The 26,209-nt window shown below is 42.5% G+C and overlaps 1 protein-coding gene across 1 annotated transcript in view; it reads left to right on the top strand.

The window, feature by feature from the left end:
* UNC5C (unc-5 netrin receptor C) overlaps positions 1-26,209 on the top strand; it is a 273,678-nt gene that overhangs the window by 188,849 nt on the left and 58,620 nt on the right. Inside the window, exons 3-4 of the mRNA XM_068403228.1 lie at positions 8,843-8,986; positions 24,416-24,519. Coding sequence (XP_068259329.1) covers positions 8,843-8,986; positions 24,416-24,519 — 248 coding nt within the window. The remainder of the gene's footprint in view (positions 1-8,842; positions 8,987-24,415; positions 24,520-26,209) is intronic.

The raw sequence follows: 26,209 nt of genomic DNA, 5'->3' as shown, positions 1-26,209 counted from the left end.
AGATGCTTCAACTCGCGTTTGTTTCCGCTCCTAGACCTCAGCCTATGTGAATTCAGAAATGATGATGCCTGTGGTTGAACGTAAATATATGCTTGTGAAGTCCTGCTATGACCCGGCATGATTATTACTTTTGTACTGGGAAAAAGGAAAAAAAAAGAAAGCAGCAACAATAGACACACGTTGTTACACGTGGAGGAGAACAATGCATTTTGGAGCAATTTGTGCCTATTAGCAAAAAATGCCGTCAACCAGAAAATAGCCTCCATTACAAAAAAGAGGGGGGGGGTGTTTTTCCTTTGTCTCTGAACTGTTTATAGGCTGAGAACAAGCAATCAATCCAATGCTGTTCAAAGTATTAAACAAAAATAGTTCAAGGCTTATGTAAAGCAATCAGCTGCTGAGGTTGGCCAGGGAAGGAGATAGCAGAGGGGCTATTTTACCTTCCCCAAGGGGACAAGCCCACAGGGCCGTACTGCCCACCTCCACCATGCTGGCAGGGACCAGGGCATGCAGTTTGCTTTCCACAAGAACTGTTTTGAAATCTTCTGTGCATCTTATACAACTTGGTCTTTCAGATGTTAATGGTAAAAGAACAAAAAGGCCTTGTTTTCACTAGAAGAAAAAAAAAAAGAACAGAATGCATGTTCTTTAATTCCAGTTCAAAGTAAAATCCCTCTGCAGACAGCCCTTTGTACTTTGTATGTAAGTCAGTCAGTTAAAAAATAGTAGAGGATCTGGGATTTTAGCTTAACTCACTATGATTGGCTGGTAATTAGGTACCATAGGTAACTGATGCAAACTAGTGCAAACTTGACATCGGTTTTAATGCAGACTTGACTTTATTAGGCTATTGCCTTCATCTGTATTTATTTGAGTCAAGAATGTATCTCTTTCCTAAAGAGAAAGTTATGAAGAGAGGAAGAATAGCTGGAAGCCTTTAATTTAAATATTTAAGCTAATATTTGTGGAAAATTGTAATCTTAATGCAGTCCTTTCGTACCACCAGCGAGCCACAATTTATGGAAGAGCAGTACTGAGGCAAAACCAGGTGCATGCAACCACAGCGTGAAGGATTACTGGATGTTAAAGCTGTTGCTCTTTTAAACTCTCTCTAGATATCTGTCTGTCTATCTATCTTTTGTTAAGATTACAGCTACTCTATATAGAAAATAAACTGTAGGCAAAGTGTGCCATTATGCAATCATCTCCATCCCATTAGGATGCACAGAGTACATTTTTCTCAGCAAGAACTTTAATATTTGAAGCCGTTCTTCTTGTGCATAGCCTATTTATTCATTTTTTAAACACCGAGTTCCATAGCTTAAGTACTCTGATATATTTGAGCGGAATAACCCTGTTACTGCAAAGGATCTATCTCTGAAAGAGAGTAAATAAATTTCAATTCTGACATAGCACTGATTTTATTTTTATCCTTGTAAAAAGGTTATTTCACCAAGTAAAGTGGTTATTTCACCAAGTAAAGTGGTGTAGCCTTCTGTAGCCTTCTGCTACAGAGGCAGGTTGTGTATAGCACCTGTGATGAGTGATTAAATAAATCGGCCAGGTCATTCTGGACTACCGGTCAGTAAAAAGATCATCATTCTTGGCTTTGGTCACTTAAGTTTTACCATCAGAGAACAATCTAATGACAAAGGACTGCATAGTGAGAAAGCAATCTGTTTACCTTTTATTGCGTCTGTTTACAGTCAGACCACTTTGGTGTATGGTCTTAACCACTTTCATGAAGCAAAAAAAACGATGCTGTTTTAAGGATTTTTGGATGAAGCTTTGTATGAAATGTAAGACAGATGGGAACTATGAGAACTGAAAATGCTTTCATCCTTTTTGCCAAATACTGTGGAGATAATCCTGCCCCTCCTGAAATTATTGCAGAACTCCCATTTTCTTTTTTGGTATCAGGATTCTCCTTGCACCCTTGTCTTGCATTAAAAAGTATGTATACTTATGTCATTCAAGTCTGTCCTGACTGAGCAACATTCATAAAGTATTCCTCCACTCTCCTCTCCTACTCCTAATAAATAGAAAAAGGAGCTGTGAGTCAGAAAGCATGGACTGTTTCAGACTGGCACTGATTTATTTTAAGACTGAACAAGCCACCGCATTTTTCCCTATGTCTGGCTTGAGGATCTGAATGGGGACGCACCGTGGTTTTACAAGTTATGTGCCATATAATTTGATTCTGTAGCAGCATGTATTGCATGGACGTGCAGAGGAATCCCCCTACCATAGAGCTGTTTTGCTGTTGACTCCCCAAAGCCTCTTTTATGTCGTCAAGAAACACCGTCCCTGCCCTCTGGGTTCCCACTGCACAGCAGGAAGGGAGATTTGGGGGTGCGTGCAATCGGGGGAATCTATGCCTGTCTAAGCAGGGAGGGAGCCAACAGCACTGGACGTCAGGTTTGGGAGGGTGCTCTGAGTACTGATTTCAAGACTTGAACTTGTAAAGGGTTGCAAGTTACCTGCATGAAAATGGGCTATATTTCTGTACTTATTTACAGTGGCTGCCATACTCCTGCAATCTAAATGCATGTATTACAGTAATGTCTTTTTCCAGACCAGTAGGTCATAAAGTTCCATCTCCTCAAGAAATGTGTTCTATGGCGTATGTGATTACTAATTAATGAAATACCTTTTGGGCAAATGAAAGCACAAAAGCACAGAAATTGAACTTCTACTTACAGAGTAAATAAACAAATTATCCATGCAGTTTCTTAGGGTTTGTAAGTGCAATTTGGTCTTGCAACTAAATAGCTCCTGTTTAGTGTTGTGCCAGAGTTTCAAATACATGCAAATATAATACTTCCACAAAAATTGCTCTATCAAAGTTCTGAGGAATATTTTCACACATGTGGGGGTATTAATATCAAATGCCGAACATGTATGGCAGCCAAAATACATCAAAATAATTTCTTAGCAGAATGATGCCCAGTGAGATGTAGATTCTAACTCTGTGACCTGGACTGACTCCAGGCCAGGTAATTACATTTGATAATTGATAATAATCTTCTGTTTTCAGACATTTACAGTGATCATTTCGTGTCTTGAGCAATCACATTCGGTTGCAGAACCTTATAAGACATTTTTGTTTCCCTCTAGAAAGAAATGAGTCTGACTGGCAAATCTGCTCCTATTAAAATCATTGGGAAACTTGCCAATTACTTCGGCGGGTGCAATATGGAACCCATGGGTTACTATTGCAGTTACTAATAATCTACCATAATATCATACAATTACATTACATTTGCATACATTAAAAAAGATAACATTTCTGCCTCTGAAGACCAGATAATCTACCTCACAGTTTGTATAGCCAGCTAAGCTAAGCGCTTGGGGACTGTGTGAATGAAGTGTGTCTTTGCTTGATTGTGTTTCTAAGATACAGTTTATAATAAAAGACAATGTATATAGGGCACAATTCCCTCTTCACACTTCCTTTTGCTCCAGGAGGGGTAGTAATTTTATTTTGATATATACCATCAGCCAGTGCATCTCCCCTGTGCTCATTCAGCTGCACACATTAGCAGCAGGCAGGCTGAGCAAGGCTCCCTCCGCCCTCTGCTCTCTCCACCCATTAATCCCTCATTAATGTTCAAATACAGAAATAAGTAAAGTTCTGGTTCCTTCTTACTCCCTTTCAGAGCCCAAGTTATATTAGTCCCAGAGAGAAATTTATTTTATTAAAATGAATAATTGCATATACTATGCTACTAAATATGTAAAATTGTAACTCATTAAGAACCTATTTAATTTGTAGGACTGGGACATAACCGCAGACTGATTATACCAAACGCCCTGAGCCTTCTTGTAAGCCATCCTCCGTCCTCAACTGGACAGAGAAGTATTAGGGGTAAAAGGTTGTCTTAGACTGATTTATTTAGTCTCCTAACAGCTACAGGGTTTTGGACCTCTCTTTAGGGAAATTCCACCAATGTAATGTCTTTTTCTGGTGCCAGGTTTAGGTAAGTGTATTAAATCTGACTGATCTGCCTGTATAAATAGCCCCAGCCTTAAGCAACCTCTGTGACATCTTTTATAACCCAGCAGATCGAGATCTGTATACTCAGGACCCAGAGAGGACAGCAAATATTTTTGGTTTTGTTTTTTTCCCTGAGATTTTTTTACTTCCTCATACTCAAGTTGCAAAACTTCTTACATTGCTTCTCTCTTTGGAATGGTGCAGATATTCACCAAGATCAGGAGAAACACTTGTGCAGAAAGAGCCTAGCAACCTGGGGACGCATTTTTAAGGATCTGTGGTTTTTTTCAGTGAACAATCTTAAGATACAATTACTGTTTATTTTGGAAAATTGCTTTAAATTACTTTGATTTTCTGCATTTTCATTTTAAAGCTTTGTTGCCAGAAATAGGGCAGTGATAATTAGACTCAATATCTTCACATATCTCTCTTCATACCCAAGATCCAGATGGGCTGCAAGAGGCTACAGAAACAGTTCTCACTTTGTTGAATGCAAATCAAGTTTGGGCAGTGCAAGCAAATGCTTTTCCCTGTCATATTCTAGCTATTCATCACAGGGAGAGTACGAGTTAGAAATACTATATAGGTGCTCTTTATGGATTTATATGCATTAGAAGGGATCTGTCAAGCATTCTACCTGCCCACATTTCTGTTATCTCCCTTGTCACGGTTTAAAGCTGGGCTGGCTATTAACCCAGTGGCAGACGCTCTCTGTTAACCCTCTCCCCCCCCACCCTAAGGGAAAGGGAAAAGGGAGAGAGACTTACGGGATGGAAAGTTAAAACAGCTTTAATAAACTATAGTAATGAAAAAGAGTATAATAACAATAATAATAGAAATAATCAAATATATACAAATATATACAAAACCAAGATTGAGAGCTTGGAAATCCTCCTCAGGCAGAGTTGCTTCTCCCAGCACAGGCAGAAGGGAAAATGCAGTAGCTCCCACTGCCATCACACCTGCAGGCTTTTAACTGGAGAATTGGCAAAGCTGGTACCAATCAGTGGGAGACAGGAGGGCCCCTCCCTCCTGGGCCCCACCTCCAGGAGGCAGTGGGTTAGTGATAAATAGGAAAGTGAGAATGACGTGTGTGGGATGGAATACCTCGTTGGTCAATCTTGGGTCACCTGCCCTGTCTGCTCCCCCTGCAGCTGCGACCCCTCTTCGGCTCTTCACTCGTAAGCAGTGAGGAATTTAGCAGTGACCTTGGTTTCTTTAAGACTAATTGGCCTGGTTTGGGCCAAACCAGGACACCCTTCATCTGTGTTTGTTACTGCCTTGCTTTAAAATAGGAAGATCCTGACTTCTTGTGGATTATGCCACCATCTATGTAATTATATTCATTTTGGATATGTGCAGCTTACGCAAGTGTTGTAAGAAAACATTTACACTACGTATCTTCGCCTGCTGTATAGCTTAGCCATATGAGGAATTAGACTGAAAAAATCAATATAATTCTAGTAAAGAAGGTAAGGTAGAGGAGATACTCTCTGTGAGAGGGTAACATTCTGTTACTTAGCACTGTGGCAAAGTAGAATTGGCCAATACCACGTAGGTTATATGCTGCATCAATTACTGCTAATCTCTGAATCTGTCTTGTCCTAAATATATTTAGGCAAAGTATAGGGACTCATAGAGTGACTTCTAATTTTGCACTCAGAGGTTGTGAACTCACCTATAATCAAGTAATTTGATGAACAGTTGCCTGAACTACAGGCACAGCATGTCACGTTATCTGGAAATACTGAGACATGAGTTCCGCTTTTTTCTTTTTTTATTTTTTTTTCTTATGACTCCAGCTACTGTTCTTCGATGTAGAAGCAGAAGCAGCTTCAACAAGGCTAAGATGAAGATCTCTGAAGTCATCATACCAGGGTTGTCCTGCACTTGGTGCCCACATGAGGTGGCTAAACGATACACTCCTGAATGCAAGCAGACAGAGTGTACCAGCTCCTCTGTGTGATCTGATGTACAGCAGTATGTCAGCTGGTAACAAGGCAGTTGCTATCTGAGGTGTCTCAGCAAATTGCATTTTTTGTAATCTAGCCTAGAAAGGGATTTTCTATTAGGGGTTACGTTGACGTGCTTTAGCAGAAGGAATAGGATTGCGAGTTGGTAGAGGGGAAACACATCCCTTTGTGCTTGCACCAGAGTCTGAGGCTGGGTGCATTTCAGCTGGTGAGATGTTTCTCCTAAATCGATGTGGCTGTTTGTACAATGAGGTGCCAATGGGCGATGCTGGGAAGGAGCGGTTGAATCACCTTCGAATTCCAGCCATGGATCCTTACATCTCGGATGATCTCATGGTACCACCAGCTGGTTTGGTACATTTTGAACTCTAGGAAAAATAGTTTACCTTAGAGACAGACACAATGATATTTCTTGCTTGTAAGCAGAAAGAGGCAGCATCTATTTGGTATGTAAAGAAGGAGTGCGTCTCTTTGGACATGGCACAACTGTTGATATTACTCAAAGATCAAAGGCCAAATTATTTTGAATAACCTGAAACCTATCAGTACTTCATGGCTGTCCCGAAAGACATTACCTGGAGGAGCATGTTATTTTGAATTAGAAAGCATCTCAGGAAGTCAGAGATAAAATTGCTCCTGGTGTGTTCAGTGGGAGCTATTTATCACATGGTTTTGTATCTTCAACAGACTATCAGAAAACGGCATTTGTGTCCTGAATGTTAAGACTATTTCATAATCATTATTAACCGATACTGTCGTTATGAGCCTGCTTGCTTTAGCCCTCGGGTAGCAAAGTTCACTGCTCCATCAAGCTCTGTCATAATCAACCTTATTATAAAAACATAATATTGTAACCTTCAAAGGCTCCCTGGGCTAATGCTGTAAAAACTGGGAATGAACCGAAGTAATCTTTAGGCTAGCAGCAGTTGCACTGGAAAAATACAACCATTTTAATGCATGTAATGTACATGGTCCCTCCCCACCCTCTTCATGCTCTTTTCAACAGGACGAAAGCTATCCCTCAGACCCCTTTTGGAGACAAATTAGCTCATCAAAGCAGAACAAGTTTATAACACAATGTTCACTGCATATCAAATGCCCATGCACCGCTTTGATTTCCATTCTTTGGAGTGCAGTTGCTGTATTTTGAGTATTTCATTTCAAGGAGGAGAGCTATTAAGTGTTTCCCCCAAAGTAGCTGATTATTCAATGGCTAAAGATGTCAAGGATAATGAAATAAAAAGGGAGCTAGGCTGTGATAGTCTCTAGCAGGAAAATACATCTCGTTAGAAGGCATTCCCACCAGAGAAGTCTATGGTATTACATGCATGAATGCCTTTCTGCTATTGTTAACCAAGTTTTGGATGCAAACAGCATGCAGCCTTGATGACAATGCACAAGTGTGTACCAACAGTAATTAATCGATGGCTCCCTGAATGGAGCCTCTGTGAGGCTGGAGGCAAATCAAAGGGCTGGCCTGGTTTCCAGTGCTTGAGGAATGTGCCGTGCTGTACAACTGAACATTCACGTTATGAATATCACCTTGTAAGCCGTGTGGCAGGAGGCTGAGGGTAGCTGGCCTCCATGGGCTCAAGTCTGTGCTCAGCAGAAGGACCTGCCCTTTGGTGTTTGGTGATGGGGACAAACTGTGAACACTGTGATCCAAGGATCTTTCAGTTGAGTTTCCTGGCAATTCTGGAAGGAAAAAGAAAATCAATCCCACTACACAAAATATTTGTATGTGAATTTATATATTCAAGGCTGTTTGCAAGTGCTTTCTTGAAATGGCGATGGTGTTCTCTACAGGCAGTCACACACTAGAAGTTTATTGATACCTTGGCATTGGCAACAAAGACCAAATAGGCTGACAAGAGGTGTAAGCAGTCTCTTCCCACCCCTGCACAGTATCTTGGCTGGAATTAAGAGCGTTTTGAGCAGGCAGTGCATTTTGAGGCAGAGAAAGGGGTTGTGTCAGTATGAAACACCGTGGTTGTCATTAGAGGATCAACACGTTACCAGCGATCCTTGCAGTGGTGTCTGAGATGCCGCAATATTTCCTTGAACTTAGAAAAAGCAGAATGGCTTCCCAACAGAGAGCACTGTGTGGGAAATGTGGGCAAATAGCGGTCTGCTTAGAAGGATAGCAAGGGGGTCACTGTCATCGTTGGTGCAACTGTGGGTTTGGGGGGGTTGCACTGAGATGCGTTATGGAGGGCAGGGCCAGGGATACCGTCAGGCACTGAAGTGTATTGCACTGTATTCTAAAATTACCTAAAAAATATCACAGTATCTGCAGTGTATGTGACAGTCCCCAAACTGCAGCTTGCAATAACCATACTGCAGCACATGTGCCCATCATTAAAGAGTATCGGGACATTTTCTGCAATGGTAAAATCCATTTTCCTGGGCAGTTCAGTGTCAGAGTGAACGGGACTTCTCCTTGTCCTGTATCTGTCTAGCAAAAGGAGATGAAATACAGCAGGGCTAAGGGAGTCATATAAATTGAATCTCTGTGGTTTTATGATATTCATATGAAAATAAAACTGGGCTGGATCGTCACTTGATGTAAATCATCCTAGAGACATGGTACAATTTATATCAGCTGAGGTGCTGTTCCTCTTATTTGTCTTACATACATGTGCTATGTGATAAAAGTCAAAATTGCAGTGATTAGTTTTTCATTCACCCACTTCTCTTACTATGCAGATAAAGTGTTTTTTTTCACATCCTTATGACAGTCCGTGTTGCTGAGTTGATATTAATAGACAGCTATAAGGTCTTACAACAACTTTGCAAGCAGACTTCTGTACCTACACTTTTTTCTTTCTACCTGTAAGCCTAATATTGACCAGTGTTACTTGCACCCTGACAGGTCTGATTGTCCGAGAGGTAAGCATTGAGATTTCCCGCCAGCAAGTCGAGGAGCTCTTTGGGCCTGAAGATTACTGGTGCCAGTGCGTTGCCTGGAGCTCTGCAGGCACCACCAAGAGCCGGAAAGCCTACGTCCGCATTGCATGTGAGTGTCTTTACGCTGCCTGTTGAGTTGATGGTGTTTGGGTGAGGGAAAAGTGGAGTCTCTGCCATTTGGGAGAGAGATTTTGTTTCCGACCAGTTAAGCTTTGTGTTTTCTGCAGTTATAGATGCTTACTAAAATTAAGGCCTTCAGAAGCATTCGTAAGAATGTCAGCTTATCCCGTCCTTAAGAGTGAAATCTCATTCTTTTTTGTGTGGGGGGAAAGTATCAAAAACAGTATTTCTTGAGTACAGCAGTTAGATGGCTCAAGAAAAATGTCTGAAGCTAATGAGTAGGAATATTACCAAAGCAAGCTATGAAATGAGGTGACAGCTGTTCCTTTCACAGAATCACAGAGTAGTTGAGGCTGGAAGGGACTTCTGGAGGTTACCTGGTCCAACCCTCTGCTCAAGCAGGGCCACCTAGAGCCAGCTGCCCAGGACTGATTCCAGACAGCTTTTTTAATATGGTGGGGAGGGAGACCCCATCACCTCTCTGGGCAACCTTGCCAATGCTCGGTCACCCCCACAGTGAAAAAGCATTCCCTGATGTTCAGAGGGAACCTCCTGTGTTTCAGTCTGTGCCCATTGCCTCTGGTCCTGTCACCAGACACCACTGAAAAGAGACTGGCTCTGTCCTCTTTGCACCTTCCCTTCAGATGTTTGTACACATGGATGAGACCCCCTGAGCCTTCTCTTCTCCAGGTTGAACAGTCCCAACTCTCTTAGCCTTTTCTTGTAGGAGAGATACCAGTCATCTTTGTGGCCCTTTACTGGACTCTCTCCAGTATGTCCATGTCTCTCTTGCACTGAGGAGCACAGAACTGGACCCAGTACTCCAGGCGTGGCCTCACCAGTGCTGAGCAGAGAGGAAGGATCACTTCCCTCAACCAGCTGGCAATATTTTTTTTCTCTAATGCAGCCCAGGATACCATTAGCCTTATTTGCCTCAAGGGCACACTGCTGACTCACGGTCAGCTTGGTGTCCACCAGGACCCCCAAGTCCTTTTCTGCAAAGCTGAAACTATATATCTTTGCAATCATTTAATAAAGCTGCTGTTCCTTAACAAAGAAAAAAGTGTGCGTTTAGCGTATCATGTAATCAGATTGGTAATACGAGTTTGAAAGTGGTCATCTGAACCCTAATATTTCATCATTGTTATTCATGGCTACTAACCTCAGTATTTACTTTGAACCATTCCCAGCTTAGACCCCAAGAACACAGGACAACCAGTTCCCTGAAAACAGATCTTCATTTGACTGTACAAATATTTAATGTTCATTAATTTTCAAAGAGGTGCTTTTCTTTGTAATAGAGTAGTCACACTGGGGACTCCCATTTCTCTTTCACATGATGAAATCCTGTTTTGTATAATGAGAACAAAATATATCATCCGGAATTGTATCTCTGCCACTGTTTTCACCTCAGCAAAAACACATTTTGTGAGAAAAGGTCATTAGAAGCTGGATTTGAAGCATATATAGGAAATATAATCCTATATTGTGCCTAACAATTTATAATGAGAGAATTCTTCCAGCCAAATAAAGCTTTTACAGACACGTTAGAGGAAGAACTCTCTGTCATTTAAAACTCTCAATTTAGAGCTTGATTCTCCTTTTGTTCTTGAGAAAGTATTACGTGGTTAAATCCCCTAAGAGGAGATACCGTCTGTATAAACATCCAAATACAAATCTCGGAGGTTCAATTTAAATACCCATTTTTGAATGCTTTTAGTCCAAGTAACTGACTGGAAATTGAGGTCCTGTACTTTTGAGTACAGGACTAACCTCAGAGAAGAATTTCCCCAGGGTTAAGGGGAGTTAAAATTATTGTACAGACAGTCTTCCTGCAAAATTATAAACGCCATTATGTATGTGCTTAGTGCTTTCCCATGGCAGGAAACTTTTCAAGATTTTGAGGATTTTCTTTTTCTGTACTGAAACAAAAGAGAGCTATTTCATTTTTTTTTTCTTCTAAGCAGTCAGCACTTCAGAGAGGCTTAGCAATGTTTGAACAGGTTTTTTAGATTATGACTCCTAAATTAACTCATTCAGTAGATTTTCATGTCCTGCCAGTTAGCCCTTGACAGATGACCATTAAATTAACATGATTTAGAAGTCTGAGTGTATTTCATTTGATGGTTAAGTAACTTTTGTGTACTGCCATACCTATGCACTTAATTTCTATATAGCACATAATCATTGTATGTGTGTGCAAGTTATTTTATATCAATTGACATTTCCTTCCAGGTGTCCAAATTTCTGTTGAATGTGCTCATAATATAGAGTTTGCTTCTTTTTCTTACCATATTTTGGAGAGAAAGGGACAATCAGTTCAGTGATTTTTCTATAGCCTTGGTGTTTTTTTTTAGAACAATCTAATTAAATAAATTCCAGGGAGTTTTATGTGCCTGTAACTCAAATGTGGCTTTGTATTTTACTGAAGTTTTTTTAACCTCTTGTTCCTGAATTTGGGATTCTTGGGCAGCTGTGACTAAGACAAATCACTTGGACTCCTTGGGATTAAGGGTTGAAGTGTTAGGCCTTCAAAGTGCCGATTTTCAAAGAGCAGCAAAAGCACGTTCTCTGCAGAATCATCCGTTTCCAATTTCACAGATTTCTATAGATTTCTCAAGTAACTCAGGACTATTTTTTTCAGAACTCAGATGTATGATGTGGGGTATATGCCTTACTTTGTGATGTCATTTGGTCTACAAGATCACTATTTTAAACTGTGGACTCAGATATACCAATACCGATGTATTCACAGCCTTGACTTCAGAGGACTGAATCTGTACTGGCAATATAATAGATATTTCCTAATAAACTTTAAACACAGCTGGTAAGTCTTCTGATGGTTACACAATGTGCCATGAGACTGGTGTGCAAGGTAGGGTCCATGAGGTATTTATTAATCCAGAAAATCAAGGATGTCCAAAATTTAAGAGGGACAGAAGAGTCCATCTCTCCAGTCCTGTCTGCAGCTACAGTTGCCTGCAGTCTTCACTTTTAATTAGTACAAAAAGTGAGCACTGGCACCTTTGGGAAAGCTGAGGGGTAAATGGAGCATGTAAAGTGCTCTGCTTAAGTTATATTATTATTTATCCTAATACCTGAACCTGGTGATTTCATCTCGACAGGTACAACTGTAGCATAACTAGCCATATGTAGCACATTAAGAAAAGTTTCTCTCCTTCTTCCCCTCCCTCTTCCTCTCTTCCTCCTCATCCTTTTTCTCCTTCCCCTCCTTTTTTTCTCCTTCTTCTCTTTCTCTTTTCTCCCTTATGCCCACTGGTCTTATTCTGGAATTACTGTGTCCTCTCAAGGACTGGAGCTGCACTCCATTAAAACAAACAAATAAAAAAAAGCACGCGACATCTCTGTTCACTGAGCGTGTAATAGAATTAACTGAAAAGTAATTTGAAAGTGTGAAAAATGTGCATCCTGAAAAAGTGGCTTGTTTTTGTTTAATGCAGGGTCAGGCATGTGTCAGAAAGTACATAACAACCTAGTCAATGAAAGTTCTCTGTGAAAATCAATTGCAGCATCACTCCGGCCGAGAGCTTCAGTTATTCAGGAAGGGAATGATCTATAAATACGGAGTGAAGATGCTGATGGTTTTCAAAGGCTGCCCATGCTAGCAATATAAACAGGAAAAGAATGAGTCTAAAGCCAACATCCTGGCTTCTCTAAGTGTTCAGGGCATGTAACTGCATCTCACCATAGTACTCCTGGACCACAAGTATGCTAGGAAATCACTCCCTTCTGTACAGGCTGTTTCTGAAAAGGAGCTTTTTTTTCCTATTTCATTGAATTCATCTTCCTGAGGCGTTGGTCTCCCCATGAGAACAGAGCTGAGCATTTCATCCTCTTAAACTAGCAGATTTGTTGGGATTAATTTTCACTTTGCCATTCTAGATGTCTCAGTAACCGACCGAGTAGGGACACCTAATGTTTATCTTGGTGGAGCTGGAAAGATATAATAAATTTTCTGAGATACTGGCCTATGAAAGTGCTAAAACGCGTTTCCTATTTATTCACACATTTCTTACTTATTCTAGGCACATCCTATCAGGAGCACTAGGAGTCACTAATATGTTTTGATTCAGTTTTTCTGCTCAATTAAAAAAATGTTACTTTTGTGGAGGGAGGAAGGAGGGGGGTTGGGTAGCTTTACCTTTGGCTGAAAAAAAAACCAAGCCAATATAAAGTTGTTAATATGAATTTTATGTAACAAGACTGATATCATTGAACAGATAAAACTTAACAGGGCAAAATTCCTGTTAGAAGGATGAATGAAGTCTGAGCCTGCATAAACAAGAGCAGAGTTAAACCCACTGGAAAATACATCTGATAAAGACTAAATAATAGCTGCAGGATTTGACCTAATTTTAGATCAGATAATAAAGGGGTGGCTAAGACAAATTGCTCTGAGCCCATGTGCATAGAGCAACCTCACTTTTCATTTGCTCCAGTTTGGTGTTGCTGTAGCCTCACTGACTTCATGATGTTAACCCATGCTGTCCTTGAGAAAATAAAGTAAGTATATAAGGCCTAAATCTGCTGCCAAGTTTTGGATTTGTTGAAAACCTATAAGAAATTAGCAGCTTTCTCTGTAATTCCTGTTACCTGATCTTTCACAGAATCACAGAATCACAGAATGTTAGGGATTGGAAGGGACCTCGAAAGATCATCTAGTCCAATCCCCCTGCCGGAGCAGGATTGCCTAGACCATATCACACAGGAACGCGTCCAGGCGGGTTTTGAATGTTTCCAGAGAAGGAGACTCCACAACCTCTCTGGGCAGCCTGTTCCAGTATCTTTTTTGGTGTAATGAATGTGGATCGTCTTTTCTTTTCCTTTATTCATTATCTTAAAATCAGAATTTAAAAAAAATTAATTTTAAAAAGCCCTGATGTAGAAATAAACTGTGCTTGTTAATCTTTTGTATAATTTGATACTAGTTTTCTGTGTACTTATCTAAAAGCCTTTTTTCCCCCAGACATTTTTTCGAAGGAATGTCGCTAATATATGCATGTCAGATACTGTATACTGATAAGATAAATGCAGTACAGAAAAATAGACTAGTTCACCTTGATGGTTTATCTCCACTTACAAGGGGTATGCAATCATACAAAGAAACAGATATTAAAAAAAATAAGCACAGATTCTTTACTGACACTCGGTTATCTCACCTTTTAGTACTGGGGCCCCTGCTCCGTGTTACATTGCTGCAGTGCCTTTCTTCCCTCTCTTCACACACCTAATCCAAGCAATGCTGCGAGGACATATTCCTGTAGCCACCAAAGCATTAGAGCACATTGCAATAGACACAAAGTTGGGTGGATGTCAAGATAAGGAGAGAGAGCTGAGAAGGGCATCACTTGAAAATTTTAATAGGGAGGTACATCCAGGATATGCAGTATTAAAAAATAACCCAAAAATGTGTTTTGTGCACTTTGATAAGTGTGTATGAGAGTTAGCAGAGATAGGACTTTAATTCCTTCCTTGTGTACCATTTAAGTTGTTACTAATCGATATCTGCTGCTTGTAGTTAATAAAGGGATAACTGAGGCACATGGTCTTGAGCTGAGATTACTGAGGAGGGAATGGCAGATCACAGAAAGGGCAGCAGAGAAATTAACTGAGCATTTAACATATTTGATACTACCACTCTGCTTTTGCTCCTGACAGGCTTGTTTCTGTGCTGCTTCCCAAGTTAACAGGCATGACTGACTCCCAGACTTAAGGATGCAGCTGCAACAGTAATAAATACAAATCACATTGCTTTGTAATAAAGAGCTAAGACTTTATAAATTAAGATGGACTTGACTTCACTGTTAGTGTTGCTTAAAAAACAAAATTGATTTTGTTTTTGGTTTTTACAATCAAAAACTGATGGATTTTTTTACAATCAATTTACTGAATTGATATGAATTTAATCCCTGCGTAGGAGCCTTGAGAATATCATACCTACACTGTCATGCCTAAGAAATTATCATCTTTCAGTGGAGTCTGGTAAGTGCCTGATAGTGAAACATAGATGCAGTTAGGAAGTTAACAAAATTTTCTGTATATTTTGATAGTGACCAGACAGCTGTATGAGTCAGATTAGTGTATCAGAAGAGCAACAACAACAAAATACCATGTTTATACAAAATATTTTCTGTTTTAGTGTTTCAGTGTGTTGTAATTCAATTCTACATATGAATTGCAATGTACGCCTGATGTTTGTAATGTCTGTCTTTAGTACTGGCACCTGTTGAGGTTAGGTCATTTGAACTTTACATTTAGATTTATTTGAAAAACAAGAACTTTGGCTCTGTCTTCAATCACCAAATAAAATAATGAATAGAATTAAGTTTATAAGGTAGTTTGCAGGTTAAGATTACAAAGAAAAAGAAGAAATATCGAGCTAGCAAGTAAAAATATAAGAGGAGGAGAACAGTGCAATTGATGTACACCTGGGAACCCATCTGCTCAGTGAATTCTTGATAAAGTTTGCTCGCTTGTATTTTTTACAGTTGTATCAATACCAAATATGTGGTGTGGGTCGTTATTCATTATAAGCACAGGCCATGTGGAAGCTGTGCTGCAAAAGAGTGTTTTGTCTTTCCAGCACCTGGCTGAAGTAGCTTAGAGTTGAAGAGAGGAGGGGAAAAAGTGATTTTTCTGCAGATGTGGAGGCGGTGAGTCTCCAAGGAGTCATCAGGGTGCAGCGTTATCCCCAGCTGGCTGAAGATGCCATCGGCTGAATGAGGGCCTGGCAGGTGTGCACCTCCTGATCGCTCAGAGTGTAAATACATAGGGAGTAAAAGAGGAGAGAAGGTCCTGGGCTCAGGCAAAGCATCTTGCAGATTGTAGCCTGGCAAGCAAAGGATGTTCCTCATCTCATTCCGTACCTCAGGTCAGCAGATGTAGCAGCCTGCATCCCCAAAACATATTGTGCACTTCCAAGAAGTCTGCTTCAGTCCCCATCAGCTGCTCAGCTGTGAAAGCTGATGCTGCTCCTTGATTGTGTGGGATGGCAGCCTGAGGCCTTGCGCCCTGGGCTGCCAGAGGGCTATGGACAAGCTCAGCCCAAGCCACAGGCTGCCAAGCATCTTTGGAAAGGGTGAAGCTCCACCATCCCTGATGTTCCTCTCCAGGCCAAGAAGGAACAGCTGGGGCAGCCTCATAGTGCTGCAGCATTTGTCTTTAAGGCTGGCCAGATGTGAAACAGTCCCTCCAGAGAAGGAGAGGGTGGCAGAGTTGTGCATTGAGCATAAAGACGGAGTTTGGAGGTGTTGACTTATTTCCTCTGTCCTCAGCTCCAGCCGCTGATGCTTGGGCCAGCTGAGAGCGCAGCCCTGTCCAGCCGCGATTGCAGCCCGTGAGCAGCAGCGCACGGCAGGAGGGCAGGCGGCTTTGATCAACAGCCAGCGTGGGGCTGATAACAGCGGGGGACTGCGCAGGGCGAGGCGCCACGCTTACAAAAGCAATTGATAGGGGTTTCAGAGGGATCCCCTGGGTTACAGACTGGTGACACTCCTGTGACTGTCTCACTGGAGAGCTGGTTTGATCTAATTAACAACAGAGAGCTGGAACCACAGAAGGACAAAATGAAAAAAAAAGGAGTTTTTTGTACCTAACCTTTCCGTTACTTACCCACCAGTGTGACCGATCCCCTCACAAAGGTCGTAGACTCAGCTGTGAACAGAAGAGAGAGGCCAAAGTATGCCTGATAGCACATGGTTTCTTACATTTAGAATTGCAATTCAGTCTCTAATGCCTTTTTTGCAGAAAAATGCATTTCTTAACTCCACCTCCATCATGGAAAGTGGTGATAGAAGAGGAACAGGCCAGTTTTACAGTATTAGTCATGTTTCTCTAACTCAGCATCAGTCATCCAAGATTGCGAATAAATGCAGAGAGATGTGTTTTCACAAGCATGTGGATCCTCTCTCATTTTGTGTACATCAGTGGCATTTTCCTGCTGTTTTTCTACAACTATTTTTCTGTTTGAGTATTTCTTATTAGGCTAGGTAAAATATAAACAGCATTGAACCTTTCCTCTTGAGACCACTCTCCATGGTAGGAAGTAGACTTGAAGTGGAGAGCTTGGCTACCTTTTGATCCTCTAATAATGGTTAAAATAATACCAAGCCATATTCCTTTCTTGTCCTAGTGTTTTAATTGCATTTTTTGCTTGTGACATGTTTGGTTTTATATGGATGCCTGTATATACTTACCAGTATAAAACTAGCAATCTTCTACAAATACATCAACAGCAAAAGGAGGGTCAAGGAGAGCCTCCACCACTTGCTGAATGAGGAGGGTAGTGTAGTGTCAGGGGATGAGGAAAAGGCAGAGGTGCTCAATGCCTTCTTTGCCTCGGTCTTTAATGTCAGGACCGGTTGTCCTCAGGAGACTCGGCCCCCAGAGCCTGAAGTTAGGGACAGGGGGCTGTGTGAACCCCCTGTAATCCAGGAGGAGACGGTTAGTGACCTGCTGTGCCAATTGGACACCCACAAGGCTATGGGCCTGGATGGGATTCACCCCAGAGTAATGAAGGAACTGGCAAATGAACTTGCCAAACCACTCTCTATTATCTACTGGCAGTCCTGGTTAACTGGAGAAGTTCCAGCTGACTGGAAATTAGCAAATGTAACGCCCATCTACAAGAAGGGCCGGAAGGATGATCCAGGGAACTATAGGCCTGTCAGCCTGACCTCGGTGCCAGGCAAGGTGATGGAACAGATTATCCTGAGTGCCATTACACGGCACATGCAGGACAATCGGGGTGTCAGGGCCAGCCAACATGGATTCATGAAAGGCAGGTCCTGCTCGACCAACCTGGTCTCCTTCTATGACAAAGTGACCCGCTTAGTAGATGAGGGCAGGGCTGTGGATGTAGTCTATCTAGACTTCAGTAAGGCATTCGACACTGTCTCCCACAGCATCCTCCTGGACAAACTGGCTGCCCGGGGCTTGGATGGGTGGACTCTTCAATGGGTTAAAAACTGTCTGGATGGCTGAGCCCAGAGAGTGGTGGTGAATGGGGCAAAGTCCAACTGGCGGCCGGTCACTAGCGGTGTTCCCCAGGGCTCAGTTCTGGGGCCGGTGCTGTTCGATATCTTTATAGATGATCTAGACATAGGGATTGAGTGTACCCTCAGCAAATTTGCAGATGACACCAAGCTGGGTGGGCGTGTCGATCTACTGGAGGGTAGGAAGGCCCTACAGAGGGATCTGGACAGGTTAGATAGATGGGCCGAGACCAACAGCATGAGGTTCAACAAGAACAAGTGCCGGGTCTTACACTTCGGCCACAACAACCCCATGCAGCTCTACAGGCTGGGGGAAGAGTGGTTAGAAAGTGGCCCGGCAGAAAGAGACCTGGGGGTGCTGATCGACAGCCGGCTAAACATGAGCCAGCAGTGTGCCCAGGTGGCCAAGAAGGCCAACGGCATCCTGGCCTCTATTAAGAATAGCGTAGCCAGCCGGTCTAGGGAAGTGATCATCCCTCTGTACTCAGCACTGGTGAGGCCACACCTTGAATACTGTGTCCAGTTCTGGGCCCCGCACTTCAAGAAAGATGTTGAGGTGTTGGAGCGAGTCCAGAGGAGGGCGACCAAGCTGGTGGGTCTGGAGGGTATGACCTACGAGGAACGGCTGAGGGAGCTGGAGTTGTTTAGCCTGGAGAAGAGGAGGCTCAGAGGTGACCTTATTGCAGTCTACAGCTACCTGAAGGGAGGTTGTAGTGAAGTGGGAGTTGGCCTCTTCTCCCGGGCAACTAGCGATAGGACAAGAGGACACAGCCTCAAGCTTCACCAGGGGAGGTTCAGGTTGGACATCAGGAAGCATTTCTTTTCAGAAAGGGTCATTAGACATTGGAATGGGCTGCCCAGGGAGGTGGTGGAGTCACCATCTCTGGATGTGTTTAAGAAAAGACTGGACATGGCACTTAGTGCCATGGTCTAGTTGACAGGGTGGTGTAGGGGCAGCGGTTGGACTCGATGATCCCTGAGGTCTCTTCCAACCTGATTGATTCTGTGATTCTGTGTGATTCTATATGGAAATATGTACTTCTTGTGAAGGTCTTTTCACATTCTTAAAACCTTATTTCTCTGAAAGCACACACCTGACATGCTTCTCTTAATGGGCATATTTCATATGAAAGTTGGATAGAAAATACTGTGGGTTTTCTTTTTGTGCTCTTAAAGCTGGCTCATTTTTTTAATTGTTTGTTGTAGAAGGAAAGTTGACATTGGAGTTACTAGAAGGAGCACAGAGTCTTTAAGGTCTACCAAGGGCAGAAATCCATCTTGCCCTGACAGTAATGCTGCATTGTTCTGTTCAGTTTACATCTAATTCCTGGCTGACAAGTGTCCGTTTTTCATGCTCATTCATTAGTCACCCTTGCATTAGCACTGCCTTGAAGGCATCTGGTCTGCCTCTTATCACATTTCTCTGAAATGATAAAAGATATCCTTAAAGTTTTACCCACCCACCCATCGCAGTAAAACCCAGAACAGCAAAGAGATAAAATACATTTGATTAAAAAAAAAGAATAGGGTCATTCTTTGCTCTTTCTTAGAAGTTGACAGGTAGAAAAGGAAGTGGGGAAATGCCATGAGTTCCTGTAGAACCTATTACCTTTAGCAGGCAAAAATGCAACTTCTGAGTGGTTGGTAAGCTAAAAATGCATTAAAGGTAAAAGAAAGTCATTTAGCAGTGCATCAAAATTAAGATCTAATGCCCCTCTCCACAAAAAGCATAGGGATTCAGGAATAAAGCTAACAATATGGTGTACACAGAGATTCTGATTTCCCTTTATACTATTTCAGTTTTATGCTTTTAGAAGTTCTCTCATTTTAATGAAGCTCTGAATGCAGCCATCTGTCCTTACCAGAGACGGCTGTGCAGGAGTATTTCAGGAGTCTTGGAGGAAAGTCTCCTCTTAAGTATGCTGTAAATGTGCTGCAAGATATGCCACAAGAGCCCCCTCTGAATTTACTAAGACTATACATTAGTAAAGGAAATAGAATCTGGCTCAAGGTGGCAGACCAGAATTTTAATTCTTCTCCTTGGTTTCTTTTTATGAAGACAGCCTTGAAGGGAAGCTAGGGGCCAGGGGGAAGTGCCTGATGGGGGTGCAGGCTGTCCCCTGAGCCTGGCAGTGACATCCCCACCTGCAGCCGGGTGAAATACATGAGAGAGCTGGTGAGAAAAACAAGACGGACCCTTCAGCATCGCTGTTCACAGGCCTGGCTCTGCTCCAGAGGGGATGAGCTGTGGCATCAATATTACCTGTATAAGGGGAGAAGAGTATTGCTAACACAGACAGTCAGGGATTATTCTATATTACCAAAATAATAATGGAAAGAAAGCGCAACTGCCTTTCTCTTTTGTCTCTCCCTATTGAAGGTGAGGATAGAGAAGGAGCTCTCTCAGCGTCGCATTAACAGGGCTGCTGCCGACCCGAGGCTTTAATAATTCACACCGCCTCTTCACAGACAAAGACGTCCTGGCCCAGAATGGATCAAATGTTTTATTGTTTTGCTTTTTCAGGTATATTTTCTGAAGATTGTTAAAACTTTTTTTTTTATGGGATGTATTTTATTCGTCTTTTACCATTTGCTGGGAAAATGTATCCCTTCTGTCCTTGCTTGCAAGCAATTGTAACTTATATGACACTTTGAAAAAAGTGAAACATGTTACTGAAAACACTTTGCTTGGAAAAGATCCAAAGTCCCTCAATACATTAGCAAGCTCACCCACTCCCCGTGGACAGCGTGAAGTTGCCATGATGACTGTAATTGTTAAATGGCAAAGGAAGCTGAAGATTGAAGAATTAGAAGGACGTCGTTGTTAGCCACAGAAATCATACTGCAAGGGCCATAGAAAAAAAAAAGCAGTCATTTCAAAACCCAGTGCTGTCCCAGCAGGGTGTTTCATGATAGTTAGAGCAGGTGACGAAGTTGTTTGTCCAGGCCCTCTGTTTCTTCGTCACTTAAAAAAACACCTTGTTAACTTGTTTGTCTGTTACAACCAGCAAACCTTATGCTTGGTGAGGTAAAACCTGCCCTGCACAGCCGCCATCTGTAGCTATTTGTAGGTGTCATGGCTGTGGCGGGAGGTGGTGGGTAGTTCTGGTGGGATAAAGCTGGGAACACGTGGGCAGGAGCCAACAGAACAGGGTATAAGAGCTTCCAATCTTGTAAATACAATTATATACAGGATTTTTTCCCCACAAATGAGTATCATTTACTCAATAGTATCTAATGGCTCCTTTGAGAACATTACTGTCTATTATGTCAAGGCCCCTACTTAGTGTATTTTTAGTTTGTGGATCATTGACCCGCTCGAATCCAACGGCACCGTTAAAGCGTCCGCACAGAGCAAGGCTCCGTGGGTGGGGGGAGCCGGGGTCCCACAGAGCTTGTCTCACCTGCCACAGCCCTGCTGCAACGGTTCCCAGGGAAAAGGGGCTCTTCATACCCAGCAATTCCAGCTGTTGATAATAAAGAGGTTAAAGTGGGATTTTTTTACTGTTATTGCACATTTCTGAACTAATACTGTTTACTTTTGTATGCACTAAAATTTGGGGGTTTTTTTTAAAGGCAAGTGCTTTATGAGAGAGGTGATTATTGTGCACGTGAGGCTATGGAGAACTTAAGAGCTCTATTAATGTTTCAGGAAGGTAGGCAGGACCGTAAATCAACATGTCAAAGACAAAACTCAGATTATTATCTATCTAATCTGCCTCTGTTGTCTTCATCCTTCCATATTGGAACACCTGAGAGCTATTATTAATGTACTATTTAGTACCGTGCTTATATGCTTCTATTACCAGCACAGTAACTTTCTCATTTATCCTCAGCCATGATATTAGAGCATGATACATCTGTTATAATTGTCTGCACCGTGCACGTCTGTGTACCTGTTAGATGCACTAAGGTCTCCCTGATGTGGAGGTGATTCTTTTCCTTCGGAAATACCTGTGGAACTAGCCATAATATGATCCTATGGGTACTGCTAGCAATATAACCTGTGTTATTTGCTAATCTAATGCAAACTGCATTAACCTGGTATTATGTGTGCCCAGGATATGTATCAAGCCCACAGGATGTGTGAGGAACCTGGGCCAAAGGAATGGTGTTGTGTTTCGAGATACCCACCAGCTCCTGAAAGAGCTTCTTATCTCTATGTTTAACATGCAGAAGAAGTACAGGTAGCCAAAACTCAGCATTTTGTCCTTGGAATGACTCCCACCCACAGGGCACCTGGAGGGTTTTGGTTTTAGTCATATTGAGCCATAGAACTCAAATGTCCCCTGGCTAGCCTGTCGGAGACGGTGGGATGAAGCTGGTGGGCTGGTGATGCTGAAGCTGGCAACACGGTGGGAGCTACGTACAGGTGTCGGAGGCTGACCTAATTTGGTCAGTTGTCTTGTTGTGGTCACTCTCACATGAACTAGCCTCGCTGGCCTGGAATAATTCCAGTGTGACAAGGTTGCTGACAGACACAATCTGGTGAAGCTTGACATGTCATCCTAAGAAATGATCACTTCCAGATGTTTGCTCCTCCTCTTTGCCATAAGTTATCCGGTGTTGTAGGTTAAAGTGCCCTTCATCAACAACTGAGGTTAAAATGGTGAATTTTGTAGTGAGGTAGCTGTGACATTGGCATGTGCTTCCTTTCAACAGAGGGTAACCCCCAAACAAGCAGACAGCTGGAGGCAGTAATTTCTCATATTGCCACAGTAAGATCTGCCAAAGCTTATCTTTCTGTGCCCTAAACCGTGTCCATAAATCCCACCTCATCAGAGGGGCTCTCAGCTTCCCTGCCCTGCGTGCCGGAGGAAGCAGGAATGCCAGTGGTGGGGAGGGAGCGGGGTTTGGGGTCGCCCCTCTCATGCCTGCGGTGCAGAGGAAGAACAGAGATGCCTCAGTTTCACTAGGGAACTGCATGGGACGTTAGAAGTTTACCACGTTATCAGCTTAAGTTAAAATCAGCATCTCCAGCTATAACAGAGCTTTTCCATGGCACAATTAGATTGACATTTAATTCCAGGTAGTTGAACAACCATATTTTCCTGATATAGGCTAAAAGACAGAGGTCTTCTGCTATCCAAAGGCGAGTTTCAGAGGAGCTGAATTTGGTGGCAGACACCCCATCTCGTTTTCTGTCTGTGCATTTGCCTGCCCTGGGTTTTGCCTTTTGGTAGTCCTGATGCAGTTCCTTGTGGGGTCAGCTGTAAATCAGATCTTGGAGGTAATCTAGATGAAAAATAACTCTTTGGATGGTTTATTTGTAAACTAGTTCAATTCAGTGATCTGTTTTCCAGCACAGCCGTAGGTTATGGCTTCAAAATATGAAATATTTGGCTTTTAAATTGTTCCCATATGACTTGTTTCCAATATGACACAAGTATTTGTGCAACCTCGCTATGAACTGGCATAGGGAACAGGTCTGACTTCAGAACAAAAAGTAAAATAAAAATAACTTTCTTGCAAGGTTTTTTTTTAAAGTCAGGCCAACTCTCTGATGTGACTTTGAACATGGCTCCATGTCCATTTGCAGCAGGAACCAGCAGCAGGGATAAATAACCCCAGTCACTACTGGGGCTGAACACTCAGTTCTCCAAAATCCTGTCCTCCCTGGCACAGTGGAGAGAGTGCCAGACCGTGGTGGAAATATGGAGCCAGTGGTAAGGAAGGAACTTCTCAAGTCTGTTTTACATCCAACGTAAGGATATTACAGAAGCGTACAAAAAAGGCAGAGTGCACAGCTGTCCAGTATGATGAACCGGTCCAACGTTTGGAGGCACATTCAATGGCCTCTCTGCCTACCACGTTTCTGTGGTGCTGTGCAGGGATCGAAGCACTGTTCAGCTCCGCATCACGATTATTATTATTATCTATTTAGTGCTACAGGGATAATGATAAAGTGAAGACAAATTAGCTAAAGCTATGAAGTTAATGCCTATAAACTAAAAGTTCGTTAAATCACAGCGTGAATGCTTGCATCCATGAGTTTAAGGCAACTCAGCTTATGTGCTTTAGTTTTACAGGTATATTTAATTTTCCTTAACTTTCTTTTCACTAGCATAGTTTACCAAACGTAAATTATCTGAAGAACAGGCTTTCACTTTTCGTTCTGTGTCTGGACTTGACCTTCCACAGTGTGGCCTTGGATCGCTGGGTTCACATGCTCTACCACAACATAAATAATAAATCCACTATGAAACCTCTGACAGCTTAATGTTGGACTGAAGTGAAAACACATCCCAGTCTTTTTTAAGTCCTTCACTTTCCAGGGAGCAGAAATGCTATTTTCTCTGTTTGGGAGGACCTCTTGCATCTTATGCAGTATGGCAATCAAATGTAATTTAAAAGACCAACTATTAATACTACTAATTCTTTTTCTTCTCCTTCTCCCTCTCCAGATCTCCGGAAAACTTTTGAGCAGGAGCCCTTGGGAAAAGAAGTGTCCCTGGAGCAAGAGGTCCTGCTCCAGTGCCGTCCCCCCGAAGGCATCCCAGTAGCTGAGGTCAGCAGCAACAGCAGTGTCCTGGCACTTGGACAGCCTAACTAAGGCCTGATCGGTGGCTAATGGTGCAGTGAGTTAGGGCATGGTGGTAAGGGAGAGCTGGCTGACTGCTGCTGGTAGACAAGATTGATCGGGAGCTGATTAATGGCTTTGGATTATGGTGCCTTGCTGGGCAGAGCTGCGGGCAGTTTGGTTTCAGTTTTTTCTTCCCTTTCCAAAATCACAGTTATATCTGGCATCCAAAGGGCATGTAGCTGGTGGAGCATATTACTACCAGCCTACTATCTTTCCTTTTCCTTTTAAAGAAATGAACATTTCACTTATTCTGAGAGGCACCTTTCAAGTATAAAGATGTTTCAATTTTTAGTTTGCGAGATGAGGGAGAATGCTTTTAAACTGAAAGAGGGTAGATTTAGATTAGATATTAGGAAGAAATTCTTTACTGTGAGGGTGGTGAGACACTGGAACAGGTTGCCCAGAGAAGCTGTAGCTGCCCCCTCCCTGGAAGTGTTTAAGGCCAGGTTGGATGAGGCTTTGAGCAACCCAGTCTAGTGGAAAGGTGCCCCTACCTGTGGCAGGGGGGTTGGAACTAGATGATCTTTAAGGTCCCTTCCAACCCAAGCCATTCTATGAATCTATGATTCTATGATTATATTTCCCTCACGTGTTTGTGCACACGCTTGTGTTCACACCAGCCAGCCAGCTCAGCACAAGAGGATGTACCATGGTCCAGTACAGGCTCCCAGGTGAAGCAGCATGATGTGGGGGCAAGTAGGGGATGTGTCTGCCTAATAACCCATCTTCAGGGGTTTATCTGTTTTTTCTACTGGCATTTAAGTAAACCCGGAGCAGGTAGCCTGCCCTCCGCCTGGCAGGAGTGAGCCTAATCTTCAGAAAAATCTGTGCCCACCAACAGCAGTGGGTGTCCCTGTGAACAGAAGCTTCCCTAAGTGCAGTGGTGGCTCCAGCTTCAGACTCATTGCTTACAGGAGGGGATTCTCTGAGTCACAGGGGGGCCTCTAAAATCCTAAATCCGATGTGGCTGTTAAGAGAAAAATTGGTTGTTAATGACGTTAATTCCGCTCTCTGAATTCTCCTTGCTTTTCCACTGCCACACACAGAAGAAACTGTTGCCAATTTGCATTAGAATAAGTTAGACTGTCATGGCTAAGTAGCAAAGTGGTTGTCACTCAGCACTGATGACTGATTTCTCAGGAGATAAAGCTTAAAGTGTTACCTCCCCATCTAACCCCAGTTTAGGTTTAATCGGAATTGCAGAAACATGTCCACAAACATCAGAAGGAATAATTAACATGGAAGATTTTTCCCATTTTCTTTTTTCCGTAGGCTGTTTTCTTTCCCCATTAAGATCCCCAAACCTGTAAAGAGCATTTAGTTCTGATGAGCCAGCTTGCTGACAACTGTAATGTTAAACAGTTGGCTTTCCTTGGGAACTTAGCAGCAATTTTTGATTTTATTTTCTGACGCTTCTTTGCATCAAATCAACTTGCTGTTGTGCCATGATAAAGAGTATTTGCAATGGGATACGTTGTTCTGGAGGTGCAGGGAAGTACTGGGGAACTTCATGACCTTTGCTAGAAACAGAGACTGATGATGATGGGTGGTTTATTTGAAAGCAGTGTTACAAGCACCTCTGAAATTTCAGCAGCCAGTCCGGTTATTCGCTCAG

The sequence above is a fragment of the Nyctibius grandis genome, chromosome 6 (assembly GCF_013368605.1).
Source record: "Nyctibius grandis isolate bNycGra1 chromosome 6, bNycGra1.pri, whole genome shotgun sequence".
Taxonomy (NCBI): domain Eukaryota; kingdom Metazoa; phylum Chordata; class Aves; order Nyctibiiformes; family Nyctibiidae; genus Nyctibius; species Nyctibius grandis.
This window is presented reverse-complemented; position numbering and strand designations above follow the sequence as displayed.